We start from the raw sequence: 21,261 nt of genomic DNA, 5'->3' as shown, positions 1-21,261 counted from the left end.
TACGTTTGTTCTCTACAGCTGTGTCTCTATTTCTGCCCTGCAAACTGGTTCATCTGTACCATTTTTCTAGGTTCCAAGGATCATTGTTTTAAGGCAACAAATTTTAGGGTGATTTGTTATGCAGCAGTCATGGGTCATGAGTTCAGAGGAAACACAGGGGCTCACTGACATGGGTGACTGCACAGAAGGCTCAGCCGGTATGTAGCAGGGCTAGGCCTTGAGTCTGTGTCTTCCTAACTCTAAACCCCATCTTTGCTGTGAGCCTGAACTACTTCCTCTGGTTTCTGGGGTGGCTCTGGCCCAAGGAGAGTTCCCTTATCCCTCCCCACCCAGCAAAAGCCAGGCTGAAACCTCACCTAGGTATGGTGCTAGGGGCAGTCTGCAAGGACAGGCATACCCAAGACACACATTTGTTGTTTATTTCACGCAACAATTTCCATCTACACAGAGGGGGTAGGCAAGTGGTTGGGCTGGAGCTGGTGGCCGGGAACCCTTGTCAGAGGTGGGGAAGCCTCTTCTCAGAGCATCACTGGCTCAGGGCATAGGTGCCCTACTTAGGCAGGCCTGGAAGCAGCCCCGAGGCTCTCTTCATTTGCATAGCTCACTCGGAGGACTCATTTTTGGCAGGCTGACCAGAGTTCCCCTGGGTGGAAGCCTTGGGGTCGGTGAGACGCCAACTCTGAGCTTGGGGTCCATCTCCTCAGGCTGGCAAAGTCCCATCAGGTCCCTGCTGTGGGTGGTGGAGAGACAAGAACAACAGACATTCCAGCCTGGGACCTCCACATTTGGGGATCATAGGGCTCCCTGCTGCTGGGTCCATGTGGTAGTTATCACAGTGCTTGGCCTCCACTCCCGGCCAGAGGACACTTGTTCTCACGGAAGGCAGGCTGGTTCCTGAGGCCCACGGAACTTGGCGGGGGCTCAACCCCTTAGGGTGCTTCCCACAGCTCCCCGTGTCCAGCTACAAGTGGTGGGTGGGAGTCCTGTCAGCTGGCTGTGGCTGAGTGCAGAGGCCAGAGAGGCCAGGAGCAGCTGCATTTGCCATTCATGCCCTGAGCCTTTTTGGATGGTGTGGATCCTGGGCTCCAGAGCTTCAGAGGGCAGGCTCTTGCAGGGCAGCGGGACAGCCAGAGTCTCTGCTCATCAGGTGACTGAAGGCCCAACCTGACATCTTTGCAGCCTCTCCTGAGCCAGGCACTTTCACCTTCATCTCCTTCCCGGGAAAGCCAAGTCCTGAGGGTGCCCCTCAAGTACACATTGCCCCCAATGGGCCTGTCCACTTTCCTGGCAGCTTCACGTGCTGATCATTCTGGGGCTGGGCTGGGCACACTCTCAAATGTCAAAAGGCCACAGGTATGGTGGTGCATCCCGTGAAAAAAGATCAATATATTACTGTTTTGTTTTTACAAAAATTAAAAATGTCCACACGGATCTGTACAGGTTGTGAGATGCGTGCTTGGGGTCACTGGAAAAGGAGGGAAAGACTGAAGGTGAGGAGGGGACTGGGAAGCCCCAGAGGCCCTGCCCCTGGTCTGCACGCCCCCAATCCTCTCACCCCAATCTCCTGGATTCCACCCCCTCTCAGGGGGGCGGTATGGACAAAGTCCCAGGGGGTGCTGATGGCTTTGCACTGGCCGGGCCAGGCGTTGAGTGAGCCTTTTATGACCAAGAGGGTGGTCTGTGCACAACCACCTAGGATCACAGCCCTGGGCCTTGGGCCACGTGATGGGAGAGTCAAATCTAGGGTCATCTAGGGGAGACCTGGCTGTTCAGTCACTGTGTGGGGAGCAGCAGGCACCCAGCCCTGAGGCCCCCTGGGCCCCCCACTCCTCCCAGCCTGCCCTGGAGACTCTTCCCTGCAAAGTACCTTATGCCAGCAGCCAGGCACGGGCAGCCCATCAGGGCCCTGGAAAGGAAGAAGGTTTCAATGACAAGGATGGGGGGCTGGTCAGGGCCCTACACACTCCTGCCCCAGGTGTAGGGAGCTGCCACCTCAGGCCACCGGACCCCACTGAGGCAGGGCCCGAATGCCTGCCCTGTCCACCTGGGTAGTCAGGTCATGGGACATGGCAGCCCCTCTCTGTGCTTATTCCAAGTGTGCCCCCATGGGCTTTGCTGGGACATATGTGCTGTAGGCAGAACCAGGACACCATGGAGTACAGGGCATCATGCCAGACATCCACAGGCCAGGAGTAGGGCCTGGCCCTGGTCCTTGCGAGGGGCTGCATGGCTTTCTGTCTGGCAGCTGTGACAGTGGCTCTAACAGCTCACACCGGGGGCCTGAGAGCTCTCAGTCATGTGTCCAAGAGTATTTGAAGGACAGTTTAGGAAATGGGATTCCCTTTTGGCCTGTCCTGGTGCCTGTGTCTGGATCTGAGTGGCAGACAGGGGAGGTTGAGGTCAGGGTGGACACTGGGCCGGGGTGGGGAGGTGTGTGTGTGGGGTTGGGGTGGGGATCGTCTGGAGGCACCAGACACAAGCAGGGGGGCGGGTTTCTTCAGGTGGTCCAGAGGTGGGGAGATGGAGACGGACAAAGGCTGACCCGTCAGTCAGCCTAGCGTCCCTGGTGGACGCTGTAGTGGACCACACTTCACTCCGTTCCAAAGCACACAGGCAGACCTCAGGCACGTGGGAGCACACCCCCGGCACTGCCATGCATCCACCAGGGGCAGAGGCTGGGACTCAAAGGGAAGTGGGGAGGAGGGGGAAGAATGGAAAGGCAGGCAGAATGGAGGAAGGCAGGGCAGAGCAGCGGGCACAGGCAGCTCAGAATGCCCAGCACAGCATGGCGCACAGCACACAGCAGGCCAGGCCGCGTACCGCAGGGCAGGGTCTGCTGCCCCTCTCCAGGCCCCTGGAGCCTGGCGCCCCTCGCCTGCCTCCGCATTTAAGATTCTCCTGTTTCAAAGACAAAGGCTTAATGACTTGGAGGGAAGTCTTGGCCCAGGGCCCGAGGCTGCGGGGCTGGGCCACCCTGTTCCCCTGCTGTCGCTGGCCCTTTCAGTGTGTGCTTGCCTCCTGCTCTGCTCTTTCTGTTTTTCCCATTGCCTCCTCAAAGCCATCTGGAGCTAGGGATTAGCACCTCCATTGCATGGATGAGGAGATTGAGGAACAGAGGGCCAAATGACCCACTAGAGGTCAGAGGACTGGGCTTCGGGGGTCCCTGCTCCTGACCCCCCTTTGGAAGGGGTACACCACATGGCTCCGTGTCCCTGGCGGGGAAGGCCAGATGTGAATATCTGGTGAGTTTTAGTATGAGAACTCAGCTGTTTTGTTTTTCCTGTCTTTTCTGAGCTCCACTGGAAGAGTTTGACAAGTAAACCCTCCCTGCCTTCTAGAAAAAGAGAACCAAACTTTGGTTATTTCAGGTACTGAGTCTGGTGGGCCATGAGAGGCTGTTGTAAAGAAGCAGGAGAGGAGAAAGGCTGTGAAGTTCCCTTCACAGATGGGGCTTTGGGGAATGTGGAGGGGATGCAGGGGATGAGTGTGGGGCTACCCAGACCAGCAAAAGCCTCCTCTGGGATGGGAGAAACTCCCAGAGAGGTGAGGGTGGTCCCATCCCCCTTTAGGTCCAAGGAAGCTCTGTCCCTGACCAGGCCTCCCTCTCTATAGACAGGGTGGGTCCTCAGCCTTGCCCATGGAGGGGTCAGGACCAGAGCAAGAGGAGCCACCATGACAGCAGAGACAGCAGGGGTGGCCCTGCAGTGTGGGCCCCCCAGGGTGGGACCCATGGGGCCCCTGGGACTTGCAGCTGAGTTCTGAGTACAGGGAAGACATGGCCCCACCCTGGCAGGAGTCGGCAAAGACCTGGGTTGGGGCTCCCACGTCTCGCCAACACGTACCACTGGACATGGCTGGTCCAGGCCTGGGGGTCCCGGCTCGCCCTTCTGGCCTTTCATTCCTTTCCGACCGGGGACACCGCGCTCCCCCTGTGCAAGAAAGGAGATGGGGTGTGGCGGTGGCTGCCAGGCCCAGGGCACCCCCAATGCCCTTCAGAGAGATGGGCCTGGGGCCGGCAGCCACCCCTGCCCTGCTGCCCGCATCCCAGCCTTTTGGCCCTACCTCCTCCCGCCCACCTCGCCTTCTCTCTGCTTGCTTCCTGTCTCCCACCTCCTTTCTTTTCTGCCTGCTCTCTCCTTCTCTTCACTTGCCTCCCTCCTTCTTTCCTCCTGCCCTCACCTTCTCTCCAGCTGCCCCTCACTTTCTCTCCACCTCCCTCACCTTCTCTCCACGCTCGCTCCGGTCGCCTTTCTCTCCTCGAGGTCCAGGGAAACCCTGACAAAAGGATTAAAGGTTAAACCTGATGATGAAATTTCAGGTCTGTTCTGCTTATCTGTTCATCTCTGCTCCTCTCCGATCCACCTTTGCCCCTTCCCTCCACGCATATTCGTGGTACAAGCTGGACCAGCCCCAGCTCCTAGGTGACACAGATGCTGGGTACCAGGATGACTTAGAGAAAACATGCATTCAGGACACCAGCACTGCTTCCTCCAAAGTAGAACACTGTTGTTGTTTCTGGATGGAAGCCCTCAGGCAGAACCGCTAGCAAGGGGCTTTCTCTTATGTCAAGTCAGATGCAGCATGCATTGGCCCAGGCTTGGCTGGGGACAGAGACACAGGAAACCCATGTGAGTTTTTATCACCATCTTCAGCAGACCAAGTAATGGTGCCCTCTGTTCTCTACCTTTGGCTCAAACTCATATGCCCACCCACCCATCCATCCATTTGTCCATCTGTTCATCTACCCAACCAACATTTCTAAGCATCAACTAGGAACTGGGCTTTGGGCTGAATGCTGAGGGCAGAAAATCAGATTTGATATGTTCCCTCTTATATTTATTACATTGTTTTTAGAAATATGATACATTGATATCCTCAAAATCTTGCTGGCTAGGGAGAGGCTGCCTCTCCCAGGGGTAGTCAACTCTTACATATAGCAAAGGGCTAGGCTGGGAGCATGCCTTTCAGATGCAAACCAACCAATCCCCCAACTACCCACTCTATCTAACTCACACACCAAGTCAATATTTCCCCTGGCCCAAATCATGCCAGGACCAGGTAGCAGGCAACAAGAGACTATATAGCCCAAAGCCTGCCAGGATTATTTAAACTAGCTAGTCCTAAACTGTTTACTCTGCTCTGCCTTGCTTTTCCCATAGAAACACCAATAAAAGCCCTGGCCTAGGCTTTTTCCTCACTCCTTACTGCCTGCCAACGAAAACTGCTGCGTCTCCATGTGGCCCCATGTGGGACATGCCATTTCCCTGGGAAATGTAAGCTATAAGTTCTTCTGTCAAAGGCATTAGGCCACTCTGTGTCATCACTAAGTCACCCCCATAAATTAAAACCCTGCAGGTACAAAGGTACACAGTCTAACATGGCAGGCAGTGGGGTGCAGAAGATGATGATCAATGGTCAGTGACAGAGGTCTGAACCAGATACCATGGGGTCCCAGGGAGAGGGGCTCTTCTGTCCAGGTGTGAGGTCAGGTAAGGCTTCCAAGCAGGCTCCCCATTTCAGCAGGGCCTGGTGGAGTGGGTGCCAGGAGTTTGCCAGGTAGAGCAGGTAGGTGTGGCTTTAAGATGCCACTCTGAGCTCCAGGCCTCCCAGAGAGCAGCTGTGGCCACGGAGTCCCTTTTGCTCCACCCCCACTACCTCCCTGGGTCCACAGCCTGAGCTGGATTCATCAGTGTCTTCTCCTGACCCTCCTCATCGATGTAACGTGGCCCTCCCAGTCAGAAAGTCAGTCTAGAGTTCTTCCTCTTCCTTGTCTGCAGGTGCTTTCCATGGTGACATTTTCTCCTTAAAGTCTAGGGTGGACGCCAGAGCCCTTGCAGCCCTGCCTGCATCTGGTCACCATTTCCCTTGCAATAGCTACCTGATTTTCCTGGGAACCACCCTCCCTTCTCACAATTCACCAACTCCACCACCAGCTCCAGGATGGAGCATGTGAGCAGGCTGGCCAGTCAGGGCACTGCATTCTTATGGCAAGTGACATTTCAGCATTAACCTAGCTGGGGCCAAGGAGAGTTGATAAGACTTTTTCTCAAAGAGTAGAGAGTGAGGCAAATGCCTTTCTCCAGGATTTGGACCGAGGGGGATGCAGGTCTGGAGCTCTTGGCTCCATCTCATCACCATGTGGAAACTGGAATGATGACTACACAGAGGAAGCAGAGACAAGAGAGAATGAGAGGTTGGGTCATGTTGACACACTTGAGCCCTGGATCTATGTGTCATACATCTGGATTTTTCAGGTATGAGTCAGTTTAAACCAGTTTAAATTGTGCTTTCTGTCTCTTGATCCAATCAACACTGGGTTAATACTTCTCCTTCTCTCCTTCCCACAGTACTGCACTAGCTGAAGCCTCGTCATCTTTCACCAGGATATTGCAACAGGCTCCTCACTGCTATTCCCACCTCCCTACTCCAATGGATCATCCATCCATTCTCTATCCTCCATCCATCCTCCACCATCCTCCATCCATCATCTATTCACTTACTATTCATACATCCATGATCCATGATCCATCATTCATTTACATCCATCATTTATTTATATCCATCACTCATTTACCCACCATCCACCTATCCTTCATCCACCCATCCATCCATCCATCCATCCATCAACAAAGCGCCTACTCTGGGCTGTGTGTTGGACTTAGCAATGGGGACGTGGGCAGAACGAGTCAGTTGTAGTCCCAGCCATGGGGAAGGGGAATACATCCAAGCTAACCAGATCAAGTTACTGTATGGGCAGCATGAGGGCAAAACTTACACATGGGAGGGACCCAGTCACAGTGAACGGTGAAATACTTACATCTAGTCCTGGCTCCCCGGGTCGGCCCTGAGAATAGACAAAGAGGAGATGTGAGAGGGCTGAGAAGGAGGTGCTGGGAACACAGCTGCTGGGAAGTTCAGCCCTGTGAATTGTCCACAGAACCTGAATTCTGGCCCCAGGGACCAGTGAAGTGCAGGGGTTGAGCCCCCAGGACTGAGTGACACGATAGTTGGGGGGCATTAAAGGAAGGATGTTACCTTCTCTCCTTTGGTTCCTGGCAGCCCAATAAGGCCTGGTGGGCCAGCTGGCCCCTGGGTGGAAAAGGAATGGGTCAAGAGGCATGACAGTTATAGAAATTAGCACCTCTAAGGACAAACAAGGCTCATGACACTCACAGGCAGGCCACTGGATCCTCTCTCACCCGACATGCCCTTCTCTCCCTTTGCTCCGTCCAAGCCCTGGAAGCAAAGGGGAGACACCAGTTAAGGGGGCCAGACAGATGGCAGGACAGGAAAGCTTGGGGCCTGTGTGGGAACCGAGGTGTACAGGGCAGAGGGACAGACTCCAAGCTCTGACAGGCCTGGCCCTGGCTCCCTTCTTGGGCAAATAATCAGAATGTGGGTGTGCACATTTTACCTTTTCTCACATGTGGACTTTTTCAGTAATCATGGAAGGTGGTTATGGTCACACCCATTTCACAGATGAGGAAACAGAGGGACAGAGAGGGGCAGGGACAGGCCCAGTTGTACAGCCAGGGAGTGGCAGGGCTGAGTGGCAACTGCATTTCTGAGTCCCAGTCTTGGACCCCATCCCTGACAGCAGCTGCTTCTTCTAAACATGATCTGGGGAGGCCTCGGGACAAAACAGAACCAGAAGCAGCACATCTGGTATGGCCACATGCCCGGCCCTGCTCAGCTCTGGGATTCCATGATTCTGAGGTCCCATTGAGCATCTCAGCTTGGGAAGCAGAGATGTGCTCTCCCCCAGGGTAAACTAGGGAGATGCAGGGAGGCCAGCTGGCCTCTCTGGGACAGGGCACATGGTCAGGCCACACTCACGGCTTTAATTTAAGAGCAGAGGACATGACTTTATGTAATATACACCAAACCCAAGACCTCATATCCAGGTGTGGGCAGTTGAAAGACAGATGTGCACTAGGGGAGGGGGCAAGGAATGGAGAGGCCAAGTGTTAGGTGGGGGGCATCAGCGGGATTATTCTATAGGGGATTGCGAATGGCCAGGCCCTGGGAAGATGCAGGGCTGGTCCAGGGCCCGAGCATGGGGCCCTCGCTTTGCCTACTAGCAAGACGTTTTGGAACTGTCCAGGCTGTGAGCCAGCAGCAAGTGGGAGGGGCTCCTACCCATGCTTTAGGACTCACCTTGGGACCCTGGATTCCCTGAAGGCCCTGGAGAAGGAGGGGAAAGCAGGTCAGAAAGGCCATCAGGATGGGTCCAGACCTCCAGGTCAGGCCCTGTTGCAGTGGCCACATAGGCTTGCAGGCCACTCACTGGCCCCTGTGGCCCTGACCTCTGTGGCCTCCCAAGCCCAGACTTGGGCTCTGCCCTCCTTGTCTGATGTGCCCCCCCGCTCTGGGGTATCCTCTCTTCCCCTGGGCCTGAGCCCACCACCCTCTTCGTATCCCAGCTGCTTCAAGCCAAACATTCTTACCATGGGGCCTGGGGGACCAGGGGGGCCTGGGGGCCCTGGTTCCACTATGATCTGGGCCTAGGAAGGGTCAGAGGTGGATTAGTCACCCATCGCCCCGTCATCCCTCACTCACCCACACTTGAGTTCATCGGACATTGGAGGAGCACTGCCTGGGTATGGGCGCCGAGCTCCCTGCTGCCCCCAGGAGGGCTCTGCCTGGTGGGAGGCCCAGTGCTGGCCTTTGGGTTCAAAGACAGGCCTCAGGCTCCCCCTCCCCCTCCCTCACTGCCCTGGGCTTGGTCAGGCCAGGTGGCCCTTGTGTCCCAAGGCTCAGGGCCCCAGCCAGCCCACAGCAGAGATCATCAGCAGCCCCCTTACCAGGCTCTCCTGTAGGTTGTCAGATGCCGGATCTCCCTTCTCCCCCTTGGGGCCGTCGGCACCCTGCAGGATAGGATGGCCTTGAGCCTTTTCTGTCCATCACCAAAATCACCATCCATGGGGCTCAGCACCTCCCCTTCCTTCCCCCATAAGGCTTCTGGGCAGCAGCAATAAGTTGGCCATTGCAGCTTAAAATAGTTTTCCTTAAATCAGTGGGTTTGTTTCCTGTGGGGCGGGGGCAGCCAGGGGCTCTGGAAGTAAAGACCTGGAGTTCAAATCCTGGCACCAGCTCTCTAGCTGAGTAAGCCTCATGGATGGACAATGGGTATGTAGTGGTGGCAGCTCTTCGCACCTAGCCACGCATGACAAGAGCAGTGCTAAAAATGATGGTGACAGAAGGTATTTATCACATGTTAGCCAATCATTCTCAGCCCTGTCCATGTGTTCCCTTGTAGGAGTGGGAGATTATCACCCCCATTTTAATTAAATTAAATTAATTAATTTTTAACATCTTTATTGGAGTATAATTGCTTTACAATGGTGTGTTAGTTTCTGCTTTATAACAAAATGAGTCGGCTATACACATACATACATCCCCATATCTCCTCCCTCTTGTGTCTCCCTCCCACCCTCCCTATCCCACCCCTCTAGGTGGTCACAAAGCACGGAGCTGATCTCCCTGTGCTATGTGGCTGCTTCCCACTAGCTATCGATTTTCCATTTGGTAGTGTATATATGTCCATGCCACTCTCTCACTTCGTCCCAGCTTACCCTTCCCCTCCCCATGTCCTCAAGTCCATTCTCTACGTCTGCGTCTTTATTTCTGTCCTGCCCCTAGGTTCTTCATAACCATTTTTTTTTTTTAGATTCCATATACATGTGTTAGTATATGGTATTTGTTTTTCTCTTTCTGACTTACTTCACTCTGTATGACAGACTCTAGGTCCATCTACCTCACTACAAATTACTCAATTTCGTTTCTTTTTATTCACCCCCATTTTAGAGCTGAGGAAACTGAGGCCCAGGGAGGTTAGGTCACTTGCACAGGGTTCCAGAGTCAGTAAGAGATGGAGCAGAATGCAAACGTGGGCTGTCAGAGCTCCCAGTCTAACCACCGGACACTAGGCGAGGCCTCCTTATTTCACCTTAAGGAGGCCTTGGGAGGTAAGTGGTAGGTCCTTCTACAGAGGAGGAAGTGGGGGCTCAGAGTTAGGGCAGCCCAGAGCTTCCCTTCAAAGGCTCGGTGGGCCAGGGCTGGGCTGAGACTAGGACCGTAGGGCCCCAGCCCCCGGCAGCCACCGTGGGGGACACGCATTCACCTTGGGACCCCTGCGTGGGGCAAGTAGGGTGAGGCCCACCCAGCCACATACCGGGAGGCCTGACAGGCCCATCTCTCCTGCTTCCCCTTTGGGTCCTATCGGCCCGGCTTCTCCTGGGTCTCCTTTCTGTCCTTTGGGACCCTGAAAACCACAGAACAAGGTACAGTAGGCACTTTCCCTCCCCCCAATGCTGGCAGGTCCCCAGAGCTTAGTCCAGGCCAAGCCAGACCCCCACCTCCTCCTTGTGGGTCCTCCCCTCCAGACCAGGTGATGAATGAGCAGAGGGGCCTGGTCGGAGACAGAGAAGGGGCAGCCCCTAGCGTGCCTCACTGCAAGCAGGGGTGCAGGGTGGGGCAGGGCGTGGAGGGGGTAGAGCAAGTGGGACTGGGACTGGGCAGCTACCAAGGGGCGCATATGGGGTTTGGGGCCAACCTTGTGCTCATATCTCAGGAGCCAATGGTGGGAGCCCCACATACAACCAACCATCCCTCAGTCACCCTTCCAGCCACCGTATTCCCTCATTCAACCAATTTTGTAACGTCCACTGTGTGCCACACATGAGGGACCCAGTGCTAAAGCACACCCATGAATGTTAAGTGGTTCTCATGGACACTGTCGAGTCTATGTAGGATCACACACACACATGTACACTTGGAATAATATCAATAACGACAGTGATACTTTTAGCTAACATTTGAAGACTCTTTGCTATTACATGCGGGCACTGCTCTCAGGTGTGTTCCATACACAGTTATTTAACCCTCATGGCAGCCCTGTTATACCATCTTCACCTGTGGGTGAGGAACTAAGGCTGCCAGAAAGTGAGTAGCTTGCCTGAGGTCTACGGGCAGAACCAGGATTTGCACACAGGCTCCAGAGCCCACTCTGTTCTGTTGCCTCTCTCCAACTCTGCGCACACGCACACGCGCGCGCACACACACACACACACACACACAGTCCGACGCCAAGCACCGGCATCACCAAGGAAATAAAAGGCCCAGAGACCTTCTCTCCATCGATTCCTGGAGCACCAGGCAATCCGAGTTCGCCCTGGAAGGGAATAGACAGCAAGGGGGGTTATGGTGTCCCACAGCCCCTGGCAGGAATTTGTGGCCAGGCTGCTTCCCCTGACCAGCACACCAGCCCTGGGTTGGGTCCCTGCAGTTGGAGCTTCAAGAAGATGCTCACTGGGTGTCCAGCACAGTGCCAGGCACCAACCACCCTCTCCTCCATTTCCTCAGCCCCTATGGGCAGGTGCAGCCCGTGGCTATAGTAGGTTGGTAGGTTACAGATTTGGAAGCTGAGGCTCCAGGCCACACAGCCCAGGGATGATGGCAGAGACCAGACCCTGCCTGATTTCAAAGTCTTGGGCTCCTTCTCCTGAGCCAAGTGGGCAGGTGTAAAGGATGCACGCAGGCCATAGGAATGCCTATGGAATCTACAGGACTTTGTGACGTCATGAGGGGCCGTTTATGGATTACACGTGTGAATGATCCCAGGGAGAACCCAGGGGCAAGAAGAAGGCACCCAGCTTGGTTAGGAAGGAGCAGGGCCACTTTCTCTGAGCCCCAGAAGCCAGGCCAGGGTGCTGGGAGAGAAGCAGAGGCAGAGGGGAGAGGGGAGGTGGGCCCTGGAGACAGGGGCCTGGGGGGACCACATAGCTACATCTGCACTGACCTTGGCTCCAGGGATCCCTGGTGGCCCGGGGGGCCCCTGTGGCCCAGGAGGACCCTGTGTGTGAAAGTCAAGGGGTCAGTATTCAGGTGGGGCCTCCCCATCACTCCCCACCCACCCCTACATCTGGAGGCAGCAGTGACCCTTACAGCCCCCTTCCCACCTAGTCAGGTCAGGCCTTGTGTCTTGGGGGAGGCCAGGCAGACCGCACCAGGTATCGGGTAAGACGTCACAGTGTCTAATTGCCACGAAGGGCCCAGAACCCCTCTGCCCTCAGTATAGGTTTTGTCACAACACACTCCTGCTCAAGATGGCTCCCCCATTGCCTCTAGAAACAAGTGTAAAACCCTTGCTGGCATTCAAGGCCAGCCAAAGATCACATTCCCACCAGTGGCCTAGCACCGTGCTCTCTGCCTCTCCTGTGAACTCTGGTGCTGTCTGCTGGTCCTGGGCATCCCTCGGTTTCACTGGGAGGAGATGGTGTCTTCACTCCTAAATTCCTGTCCCCACCCAGGTCTCCCACAGGCCCGCCGCCCACCATTACCCGCCATACTCATGCCCCTTCACAAAGGCTGCAGCTGCCCAGCCCCCAGCCCAGCAAGTTCCAGGTCTCTTCCCTCCACCTCCTCTCACTAACCTGCCCCCACTTTTTAACAACTGAGGTATAGTTAATGTACAATATTATATAAGTTACAGGTGTACAAAATAGTGATTCAAATTTTTAAAGGTTATACTCTAGTTATTGTTATTATAAAATATTGGTTATGTTCCCTGTGTTGTACAATATATCCTTGTAGCTTATTTTAAACATAATAGTTTGTACTTCTTAATCCCTTACCCCTATATTACCCCTCCCCACTTCCTTCTCCCCACTGGTAACCACTAGTTTGTTCTCTATATGTATGAGTCTTATTTTTTGTTATATTCACTAGTTTGTTGTATTTCTTAGATTCCACATATAAGTGATATCATAGAGTATTTGTCTTTCTCTGTCCGACTTATTTCACTAAGCATAATACCCTCCAAGTCCATCCATGTTGTTGCAAATGGCAAAATTTCATTTTTTTAAAATACCTGAGTAGAATTCCATTGTATGTGTGTGTATATATATACACACACATCTTCTTTATCCATTCATCTGTTGATGAACACTTCCAATATCTTGCAACCTGTGCCTTCTTGTTGGCTCCTCCATTGAGATGCCCCTGGTCTTGCAACCTTCCTCCATTCCACCCACCCTTCTCCATGTTCAGGCCCAGCACATGCCTCCCTGGTGGCCTCCCTGCCTCTAGCTAACCCCACCTTTCATACCATTCCCTTCACCCATCTGTGTCTGCCCACTGCCCATTGAATCCAGTCATTGTCCCCGGCTGGCATCCAAAATCCACTTCCCGCCTCTCTGAGCTCATAGGGCTTCTCCATGCGGCTCATGCACATGCATGCCCTTGGGCCACGTCACACCACACCACGCCATGCAGGCCTGGGGTGGGCACATTACCATCAGCTTGTGCTTCCCTGAGGCCTGTAGGAGATAACTGAAATTGAAGCTCAGGTGGGATTAGGTGCTGACACCCAGTCTTGTCTCTGAGGACCACCTTTCCCCACCCTAGCTCCCCTCCCTGGTACCTGTGAGCAGCTGGCACCCAACCCCTCACTCTACCAGTGATGGGTCCCAAGTTTGCCCAGCACTGGGGCAGGGCTCAGAGGCCATACATCTCCTGAGCCTCCCAGTACAGGCCTTGCCACACTCTTCTCCCCCAGAGGTCATTAGAAGACCCAGCCCCCTCCAGCCTGTGTTCCCTAGGAAGGCCCCGGGGAGGCCCTGCCTCCTGCTTCTGAAGGGTGAGCTTCCCTTTTTGTCTTGGCCTCTGAGGAGCTCAGGGCCACATGGGCCCCATTTACAGTAGCTCTCTCAGCATCGTGTGGGTCTCCACACAGCGTTGACTTCCATATCAGGCACCTGGTGAATGTGGAGCCTTTTGTTAAGCTGCCACTGGTCCCTTGTGTAAAGAGGTGCAGGACTTATACACAAAGTAAATGAATATTCCCTCAGAAAACAAACAGCAAGGGTGTATCAGGGTCTACCAGGAACACTACCATAAGGGCATCCAAGATCCTGCCATCGTAGTCAATTACCACCGTGTCTCCTTGCTCACCCTTGAGGCCTGGGGCACCCTGAGGCAGAAAGAAGAGGAAGAATTTCAGGGAAAAGCATGGTAGTCATTTCTGTCTTACCCAGAGAACCTAGTAACCAGGGCTGCACACAGGCCAGTGAGCTGTGGGTCAGCTCTCAGCTGTACCCTGGGCAGCCCCAGCATGGTGTCTTCTTGCATTCTCTCAGGCACTGGCACCCTGACTGAGCAATCCAGGGGCCAGGCAGGGGGTGACACAAGGGAAGGGGGATGCCTGGGGCCAACTGAGGAACACACCTCCGCCTAGCCTGGGGGTGGCTGTGATTTGCCTTCACGTGGGAACTGAAGCCCACTGAGGTCCATCCCTGCGTTCTTGAGAGAAAATGGAGAGTCTGATTTTGATGTGAAGTGCTTCAGATTTTTAAATGTTGGCAAACAAACAAAAACACCCAAACCCTCCAAAACACTGCGCGGGCCAATTAAAGACATGCCGGCTGGATGCTGCCCTTGTACCTCAGTTTCTTAACCTCAGGTGGAGACTGCACACACCAGGCACTGACACTCCCATTCGCTCCTGGTTCTGAGCACACCCCCCCCCTACACACATGTCCACATGTATGTGTTGCACATGCATGTGTTCACACAGGCACGCATCCTCACAGGCATGTGCACTGCTGCTGGAACCTCACCTTTCATCTGAACCTCACCTCCCCACTGGACTCTTCTCTGCTAGGAGAGCAGCGGGGTCTGTGAGCACTTTGGTCAGGCCTGAGGCCATCTGCGCAGGATGGAGAGACCCAGGCCAGGGCATCATTTGCCAGCTGCCTCCACGGTCATGGCCTTCACGGAACTGTAAGGTGTACACTGAATTCCCACACTCAATGCTTAATCCAATTCCCTGGCCACCTGCACGACCAGGCTGTGGGCTTAGACTTGTGTTTTGGAGGAGGAAGGCTGCCTCTGGGAGCATAATGGGGATGTGATTGCCCAAAATCACAGGGCCAATAACAGGGGCTGGGATGTAGTTCTAAAAGTGTGTTGATAGGGGCTCATCACAAAAGATCTGGAACCAGCTGCGGTGGCTGTGCTCCAGAGACAGGGGTGAACGGTGATGTGGGGCTGGGGGAAAGGCAAGGCCCCACAGGGGGAGGGTAATGCCATATGTCGCAAATCGAGGTCTATGTTTGAATACGCCAAGAAAAGAGTCTGGTAGGGCAGACACTTTCCTGGGGAGGAGGAGAAGAGGGGAGAGGACGGGACTCTTATTTTCACATCCATAGTTGAACATTTTACCAAAAGCATGTATTATGAGACTAAAAGCAAAAAAAAAAAAAAAAATCACTAATGAATTATTATTATTAAAAAAAGACTCCCAGTTCCTGCCAGCTCTTCTGGGGTCTCTGGGGGACAGGGGGCTTCAGAAGGAATCAGGCCCCTGGATCCCACTGGTGTGGCTGGGGGAAGACGGCTTACCCGCGGCCCTGTGGCTCCATCGGCGCCTGGCTGGCCGGGCTCCCCCTGTGGAGACACATGGTTGCAGCCAGGTGTGCAGGGCTGAAGCCAAAAGTTCCCCTGCCCACTCTAGTCCCCTCTTCCCCAAAGGACACAGGGCCGAGTGGACATGACTGGCATCCCAGGAATGGGGCTCCCTGAGGGAGGGCCTGTGAGACCTTCCTCTGACCCCTCGTTGTGTAGAGATGGGCCACTGAGGCCCAGAAGCCCAAGGCTACACAGTGGAGGCCTCATCACTCACCCAGACCCACTGCCACCCGCCCCCAGGTGGGCTTCTGATTGCCAATCAAACAAGACCCCTGGGCCTGGGACCTCCTGGACTCCCAACTTAAAAGGGCAAATTGGAGGTGAAACCCATCTCCCCCGTGATGGGCCTTTGGGAACCAGAGCAGTGGACTGTGATGTCACCTTGGGCCCCAGGGCTCTGTCCACGCCATTCTCTCCCTGAGGCCCCGCGCTCCCTGGCTTGCCCTGCAACAGAGGCGTGTGCTGTGAGAGAGCGCTGGGGGCAGGCTGGGGGCTGCCTGGGTCTGTGGGCTTCCAGAGTAATTCCTGAGAACGTGCCTGAGCCCAGCCGTGGGTTGGGGGGCATAGGCTCAGTGCAGCCCAGAGGACTCAGGACCAAGGCCCCTTCTGGTTTGGTCTTGGCGTATGGTTGGAGCAGCTCAGGGGCTCAGCCAGTTTGGAGGCAGGCTGGCCAGGATTTGGTGGTTGTCTTAAGGGGTTGGGGAAGCAAGGAAGATACCCAGTTCCTGCCTTGGGGACTGGGTAGAGTGGGGCCACCTAAGATGGGAACCAGAAGACTTGAGGGTGTGAGGGGAGGCAAATGGCTTGGGTGACTTGCCAGGCCCATTGGTGAGTGGGACCCTGGCCTTACTGCTTGCCTCCCTCTGGCCTGTCCTGGTCATCAACCCATGTGCCATGATGTGAAAGGGCAGCGTAGGGCTTCACCAGGCAGGTGGGAACTGGGGAGGTGGGAGGCAGGGGGACCACTGAGGGAGGGACATGTACCTACCTTGGGCCCTGAGGGTCCTGGGAGCCCTGGCTGGCCTGGTGTCCCATCATCCCCCTGAGGAGAGAACAGTGGAGGCTGCAGCCCTCAACCTGCACACACTGGCTGGGTCCTCTGGCAGTCAGTTGGCCATCCCCCCTCTGTACTCCCCAGCACACCAGTCCACTCCTGGCAGCAGCACTGGTCATACTGGGTTGGGGCAGCACCCCTCTCCCCTCTTCGTAACTCTAGGGCAGGGGTGGGGTCAGATCCACCTCTGTCCCCTGTCCCCACTAGCCCAGAGCACACCTTAGCAGGTGTGTGCAGAAGGAATGGATGGGTGGGTGAAGGAGAGGGAATTCATTCCCTCCATCAGCAAACATCTCTGAGCACCCTCTGCAAGCCAGGCAGATGGGGTCCCTGCTCAATGAGTCAGAGGAGACTGAGGGCAAGGAAATATCCAGATAAATTCATAGCCCCATGCCGGGAAGTAGACAAGAGAATATAAGAGAATGGTGGGATAGAGAGGGACTCAGGGAGAGCATGTGTCTCAGTAGGTGGCTGCGGACGGTCCCCCGGAGGAGGGGGCAGCTTTGCTGAGCCCAGTAGGAGGAAGAGGAGGAGGAGGCCCAGCCATGGGAAGCAATGGGGGAAGATTAATCTGGGTCAGTGGTTCCCAAACTTGAGCACATGTCAGCACCACTCAGGGGGCTGCCTGAACAGAGCACGCCCACCCCCAGTGTCTCTGACTCGGGGCCTCCGGGATGGGCCCCGAACACACATGTCTAATGAGCCCCCAGTGACGCTGGTACTGCTGATCCAGGGATCACTTTTCGAGAACCAATTTGACATGGGAACAAATCTGATATGTTTGAGTAATTGTATGTGTTTGATGTATTTCTCTAAGAGTGAGTGAATGAGTGAATGAATGAATGAATGAGATCCTGGCTTCAGAGACAGAGGTCAGAGCCGCCACCCACAGTCAGGACTTAGGTTGGGTTCCGCCGTGCCCAGCCCCTGCCCTTCTCTCCAGCCACTTCCCACATCCCTGCCAAGAAGGCCATCCACAGCCACCCCCACCTTCTTTCCAGGAACACTGGGCTCACCCTGCAGGGGAGACAGTGGGGATGCAAGAGATATCAGAGCCACCTGGACACCAGGTGCCTGCTCCTCTGGTAGAAGTGGCCCTGATGACCCCCATCCAGTGCAGCCCAGAGACCCCCGAGCCCCTCAGAGAGATGCATGTGGGTGCTGGGGCTGACGGTCTTGGACTCCACTCCGACCCTGACCTGGTCCCTCCCAAGCTGAGTGACCCTGGGCAAGTCACTGCTCCTGTAAGAGGGGCCCTGACTCCCCCAGCCTCAGAGGGTGGTTGTGAGATTAGAGGGAATGCATTGAAGGCCCTTGACTCCCAGCAGGCACTCACTAAAGGGGGCTCCTCTCCCACCTTTCCCTCCTGCTCAGTCCAGGGGCTCTGGCTCCTTCAGGGAGGACCATAGCCTGCCTTCCCACCCTGGCAGGTGCTGCTCAAGGAGGAAAGAAAAGAGAGCTGACAAGCTAATGGATTTTATTATTCGATCCTCACAACTTGCTGTGAAGGAAAGGCAGGAAAAGTTTATCATGACCCCATTTGACAGATGAGTAAACTGAGGCACAGAGAGATGAGGTCACTTGCCTAAGGTTACAGAACTTGGTCTTCTAACCCTGCCACTTTGGCTTCAGTGGGGGTGGGGGAGGGGAAGGTGGTGGGGTGAGGGAGCCCCCCACCCCAGGCCTGAGACAGAAGTGAGAGGAGCTTACCTTGGGCCCTGGGGGTCCACTCGGGCCCTGGAATGAGAGAAGAAGGGGTGTTAAACGTGATCCCAGACAGGGCTCCCGGGCTGTCTTCCTTAGCATCCTTGTTTTATAAAGGGTGACACCAAGTCCCAGAGGGCAGGCAGAGCTGTCTCTGGAACCCGGCTGTGCCACCCATTCGTATCTTGGACAGAAATCTGCTTTAGATCTCAAGCAGTGACAAGTGGACTGCAGGCTCCCTCCCAGGGGTCTGGGTCTGTGAGAATTCTGCTGGGGCTGGAGTCCTGGCCCATCTGCTCCCCACAGGTGGTGGGGGGGCAAGAGTGCAGGTGTGCACACACATACAGCCGCACACCCAACCCCAATGTGGGTGTGTGTGGGAGAGGGGCTTCTGGGCCTGGAACCACGGTCCTGCCAGCCCGGACCTCTGAAATGCCCTGGATACTGACCGTCTCGCCATCTTGTCCAGCTTCTCCTTTGGCACCCTGAGGAGGCATAAGAGGAGAGCAATGAGGGGAGGCAGGGGCTCACAGTTGACTGAGCCCCCATCTCCCGCCAGACCCTGGGCTGGGGCTGCAAGTACATTTTGTCCTCACCAAACTTCTGAAAAGTGGGCATCACTGTCCCCACCCCACAGACAAGAAAGTTGAGACTCAGGGAATTATATGCCCAACATGATAAGGAATTGGTGAGACAATTGAGTAGCTTCCCTGACAGGGGACCCTGGTGGCAGTTTGGTGGGAAAGTACAGGTTGGAGCCCCTGGGTGAAGGAAAGAGGCAGTACAATGAGATTTGGCCTCCGGTATTGGGGTTAGGACTATGGGAGGACAACTGAGGCTTAGTTAGTAGGAGAAAGAGAGAGAGAGGTAAAGAAAAAGCAGAGAGATAAAAAGAAAGAGAGAGAGACTGAGAGGGAGAGAGAGAGAGAGTGAGAAGAGGTTGGTAGAGATCTGCAGAGACAGCAGCCTCATAGGGGTCTCCGGGTGTAGATTGGGACTGAGACTATAACCAAGGTTAGGGTTAGGGTCTATGAATCTATGTGAGGTTAGAGTGTGGGGATAAGAGCTGGGTCAGAGTCTGTAGGGGTGAGAGTTAGGGTCTGGATAACAATCTGAATTGGGGGTGTGGATCTGGATTTGGGAGTGAGTTTGGGGTCAAGGTCTAAATCGGGGTTAAGGACCTGGTTAGTGTCAGATTTAAGGTGTGACTGGAGTAAGAGTCTGGGTGGGTGTTTGGGATAGGGCTAGGGTTGGCATTGATTCTAGGATCAGGGTTTGGAGTTTTGGTAAGTACAGAACCACGTCCTGGGTGGTCCAGCTCCGTGCTCTCTCTTACCACTGGGCCTGGTGCTCCCCTGGGGCCATCTTTCCCAGTGTCGCCAGGAGGGCCCCGGGCCCCAGGGGGTCCTGGGGGCCCTGGAGGCCCAGCAGCTCCATCTTGCCCTTGATCTCCCTGAAAGACATGGGGCCCAGCATGACTCTGAGGCTGAGGGGAAGGGGTTCTGGCCTCAGAGAGAGGCCTCCTCAGATGGGCGGCCAGATGCCTTCACCTTCCCAGCCCTTGGCAGGCTCAGAGGAAAGGGGTTTGTTATTGGGCCTCTTGCCACTTCTTGGTGGCCACACAAAGGGACAGGTCCCTATACCTCTGCATAAGAGGCCAAGAAGATCTTGTACACTCCACGGCATGCTCCATGTCTCCAGCTCTCAGTGCCTGAAGCCCAGCTACGGTGTTTAGGTGAGAGATGAGACACACTAGGTGTGGGACAAAGCACAAGTGCCCAACCAGCGCCCTTCCTTCTGGAATGGGGACTGTAAGCCTCCTGAAAGACCTTCCTGGTCGGTCAGCTCCTGCTTTATTAAGTGATAGAGGCACACCCTTGGGCATTTGTCCCAGATAAACAGAAACATGTTCACACAAAAGCCCATACATGAATGTTCACAGCAGCTTTATTCATAATAGCTCCAAACAGGAAACAATCCAAATGTCCTTCAATGGTGAATGATTAAACAACTGGGGTACATCCATGTCATGGAATACTGCTCAGCAGTAAATAGAAAGGAACAAAGTACTGACACATGTAGCAACTTGGATGCATCTCAAAAGATTTATGCTGAGTGAAAAAAGCCAATTTCAGAAGTTGGCTACTAGATGACTGCATCTACATGAGATTCTTGGAATGCAAATTTATAGAGATGGAGCACAGATCAGTGGTTGCCAGGGGTTAGGCATGGGGGCAGGGAGGGAGGTAACTACAGCTATAAAAAGATAGCAGGAGGGATCTTTGGGTGGTGGTTGCACAAATCTCAAGGGTGATAAAATTGCATGGAAATAAGTAGACGCACAAATAAGTAAAATGGGTGAAAATGGAATAAGGTTGGCAGATTATATCAGTGTCAATTTCCTGGTTGTGAGGTTGTACTACAGCAATGCAAGATGTCACCATTGGGGGAAACTGGATGATGGGTACACGGGGTATTATTTATTACAACTGCCTGTGAATTCTTAATTATCTCAAAAAAAAAAAAAAAAAAAAGAGCGACAAAGGACCACACCATCTCTCTCATGCAACACCAAATCCCTCACTCTTGGCAGTGTTAGTAATGGGTCAGACCTCAGGCAGCCAGAGCCCTCACCTTGTGGCCCCACCTGCAAGGAGGAGAGAAGGAGAGACCACAGTGCCCCCAGCACTTCCTGCTGCCTCAGTGGTGCCCGCCCAGCACTGGCTCAGGACACAGTAATGTGGCACATCTGGCTCAGTGCCAGCAGTTCCTAACCTTCCTGTCACCAAGAAAGGAAGAAGCCTTTTGTGGATTGGGCCCCTGCTGTGTGCCCAAGCTCTGAGGAGTGAGGCCTACCTGGAGGTTATCTCACCTAACCCTGCGACCACCTGGCCAGGGCACTGCTATTGTCCCATTTTACAGATGGAGTAGCCAGTGGTCAGAGAATGTAATCATTTACCCAAGGTTACAGAGCTAGGAAAGGCACTGTCTCCTCTGACCACTGAGGCAAGAGTCTCTTTTAGACAGTATTTTTC

General features: G+C 54.6%; 1 protein-coding gene across 6 annotated transcripts in view; it reads right to left on the bottom strand.

The window, feature by feature from the left end:
- The window catches only part of COL23A1 (collagen type XXIII alpha 1 chain), a 354,295-nt gene continuing 333,034 nt past the window's right edge, over nucleotides 1-21,261 (bottom strand). Inside the window, exons 9-27 of one of the 6 annotated variants that reach the window (XM_049707215.1) lie at nucleotides 19,563-19,679; nucleotides 18,676-18,711; nucleotides 18,233-18,259; nucleotides 16,457-16,510; nucleotides 15,403-15,447; nucleotides 13,895-13,972; nucleotides 11,801-11,854; nucleotides 11,129-11,173; nucleotides 10,175-10,264; nucleotides 8,805-8,867; nucleotides 8,448-8,504; nucleotides 8,158-8,184; nucleotides 7,174-7,236; nucleotides 7,036-7,089; nucleotides 6,818-6,844; nucleotides 4,222-4,275; nucleotides 3,843-3,929; nucleotides 1,868-1,906; nucleotides 1-730 (exon numbers count right to left, since the gene is read on the bottom strand). In XM_049707215.1, coding sequence (XP_049563172.1) covers nucleotides 701-730; nucleotides 1,868-1,906; nucleotides 3,843-3,929; nucleotides 4,222-4,275; nucleotides 6,818-6,844; nucleotides 7,036-7,089; nucleotides 7,174-7,236; nucleotides 8,158-8,184; nucleotides 8,448-8,504; nucleotides 8,805-8,867; nucleotides 10,175-10,264; nucleotides 11,129-11,173; nucleotides 11,801-11,854; nucleotides 13,895-13,972; nucleotides 15,403-15,447; nucleotides 16,457-16,510; nucleotides 18,233-18,259; nucleotides 18,676-18,711; nucleotides 19,563-19,679 — 1,047 coding nt within the window. In that variant the 3' untranslated portion in view covers nucleotides 1-700. Of the gene's footprint in view, nucleotides 1,466-1,867; nucleotides 1,907-3,842; nucleotides 3,930-4,221; nucleotides 4,276-6,817; nucleotides 6,845-7,035; nucleotides 7,090-7,173; nucleotides 7,237-8,157; nucleotides 8,185-8,447; nucleotides 8,505-8,804; nucleotides 8,868-10,174; nucleotides 10,265-11,128; nucleotides 11,174-11,800; nucleotides 11,855-13,894; nucleotides 13,973-15,402; nucleotides 15,448-16,456; nucleotides 16,511-18,232; nucleotides 18,260-18,675; nucleotides 18,712-19,562; nucleotides 19,680-21,261 lie in introns of all 6 variants that reach the window. The other 5 variants (XM_033414881.2, XM_049707213.1, XM_049707211.1 and 2 more) reach the window with 5 other exon arrangements.

Source organism: Orcinus orca, chromosome 3 (genome assembly GCF_937001465.1).
Source record: "Orcinus orca chromosome 3, mOrcOrc1.1, whole genome shotgun sequence".
Lineage (NCBI taxonomy): Eukaryota > Metazoa > Chordata > Mammalia > Artiodactyla > Delphinidae > Orcinus > Orcinus orca.
The sequence above is the reverse complement of the archived record's forward strand: the minus strand, read 5'-3'. Positions and strand labels throughout refer to the sequence as shown.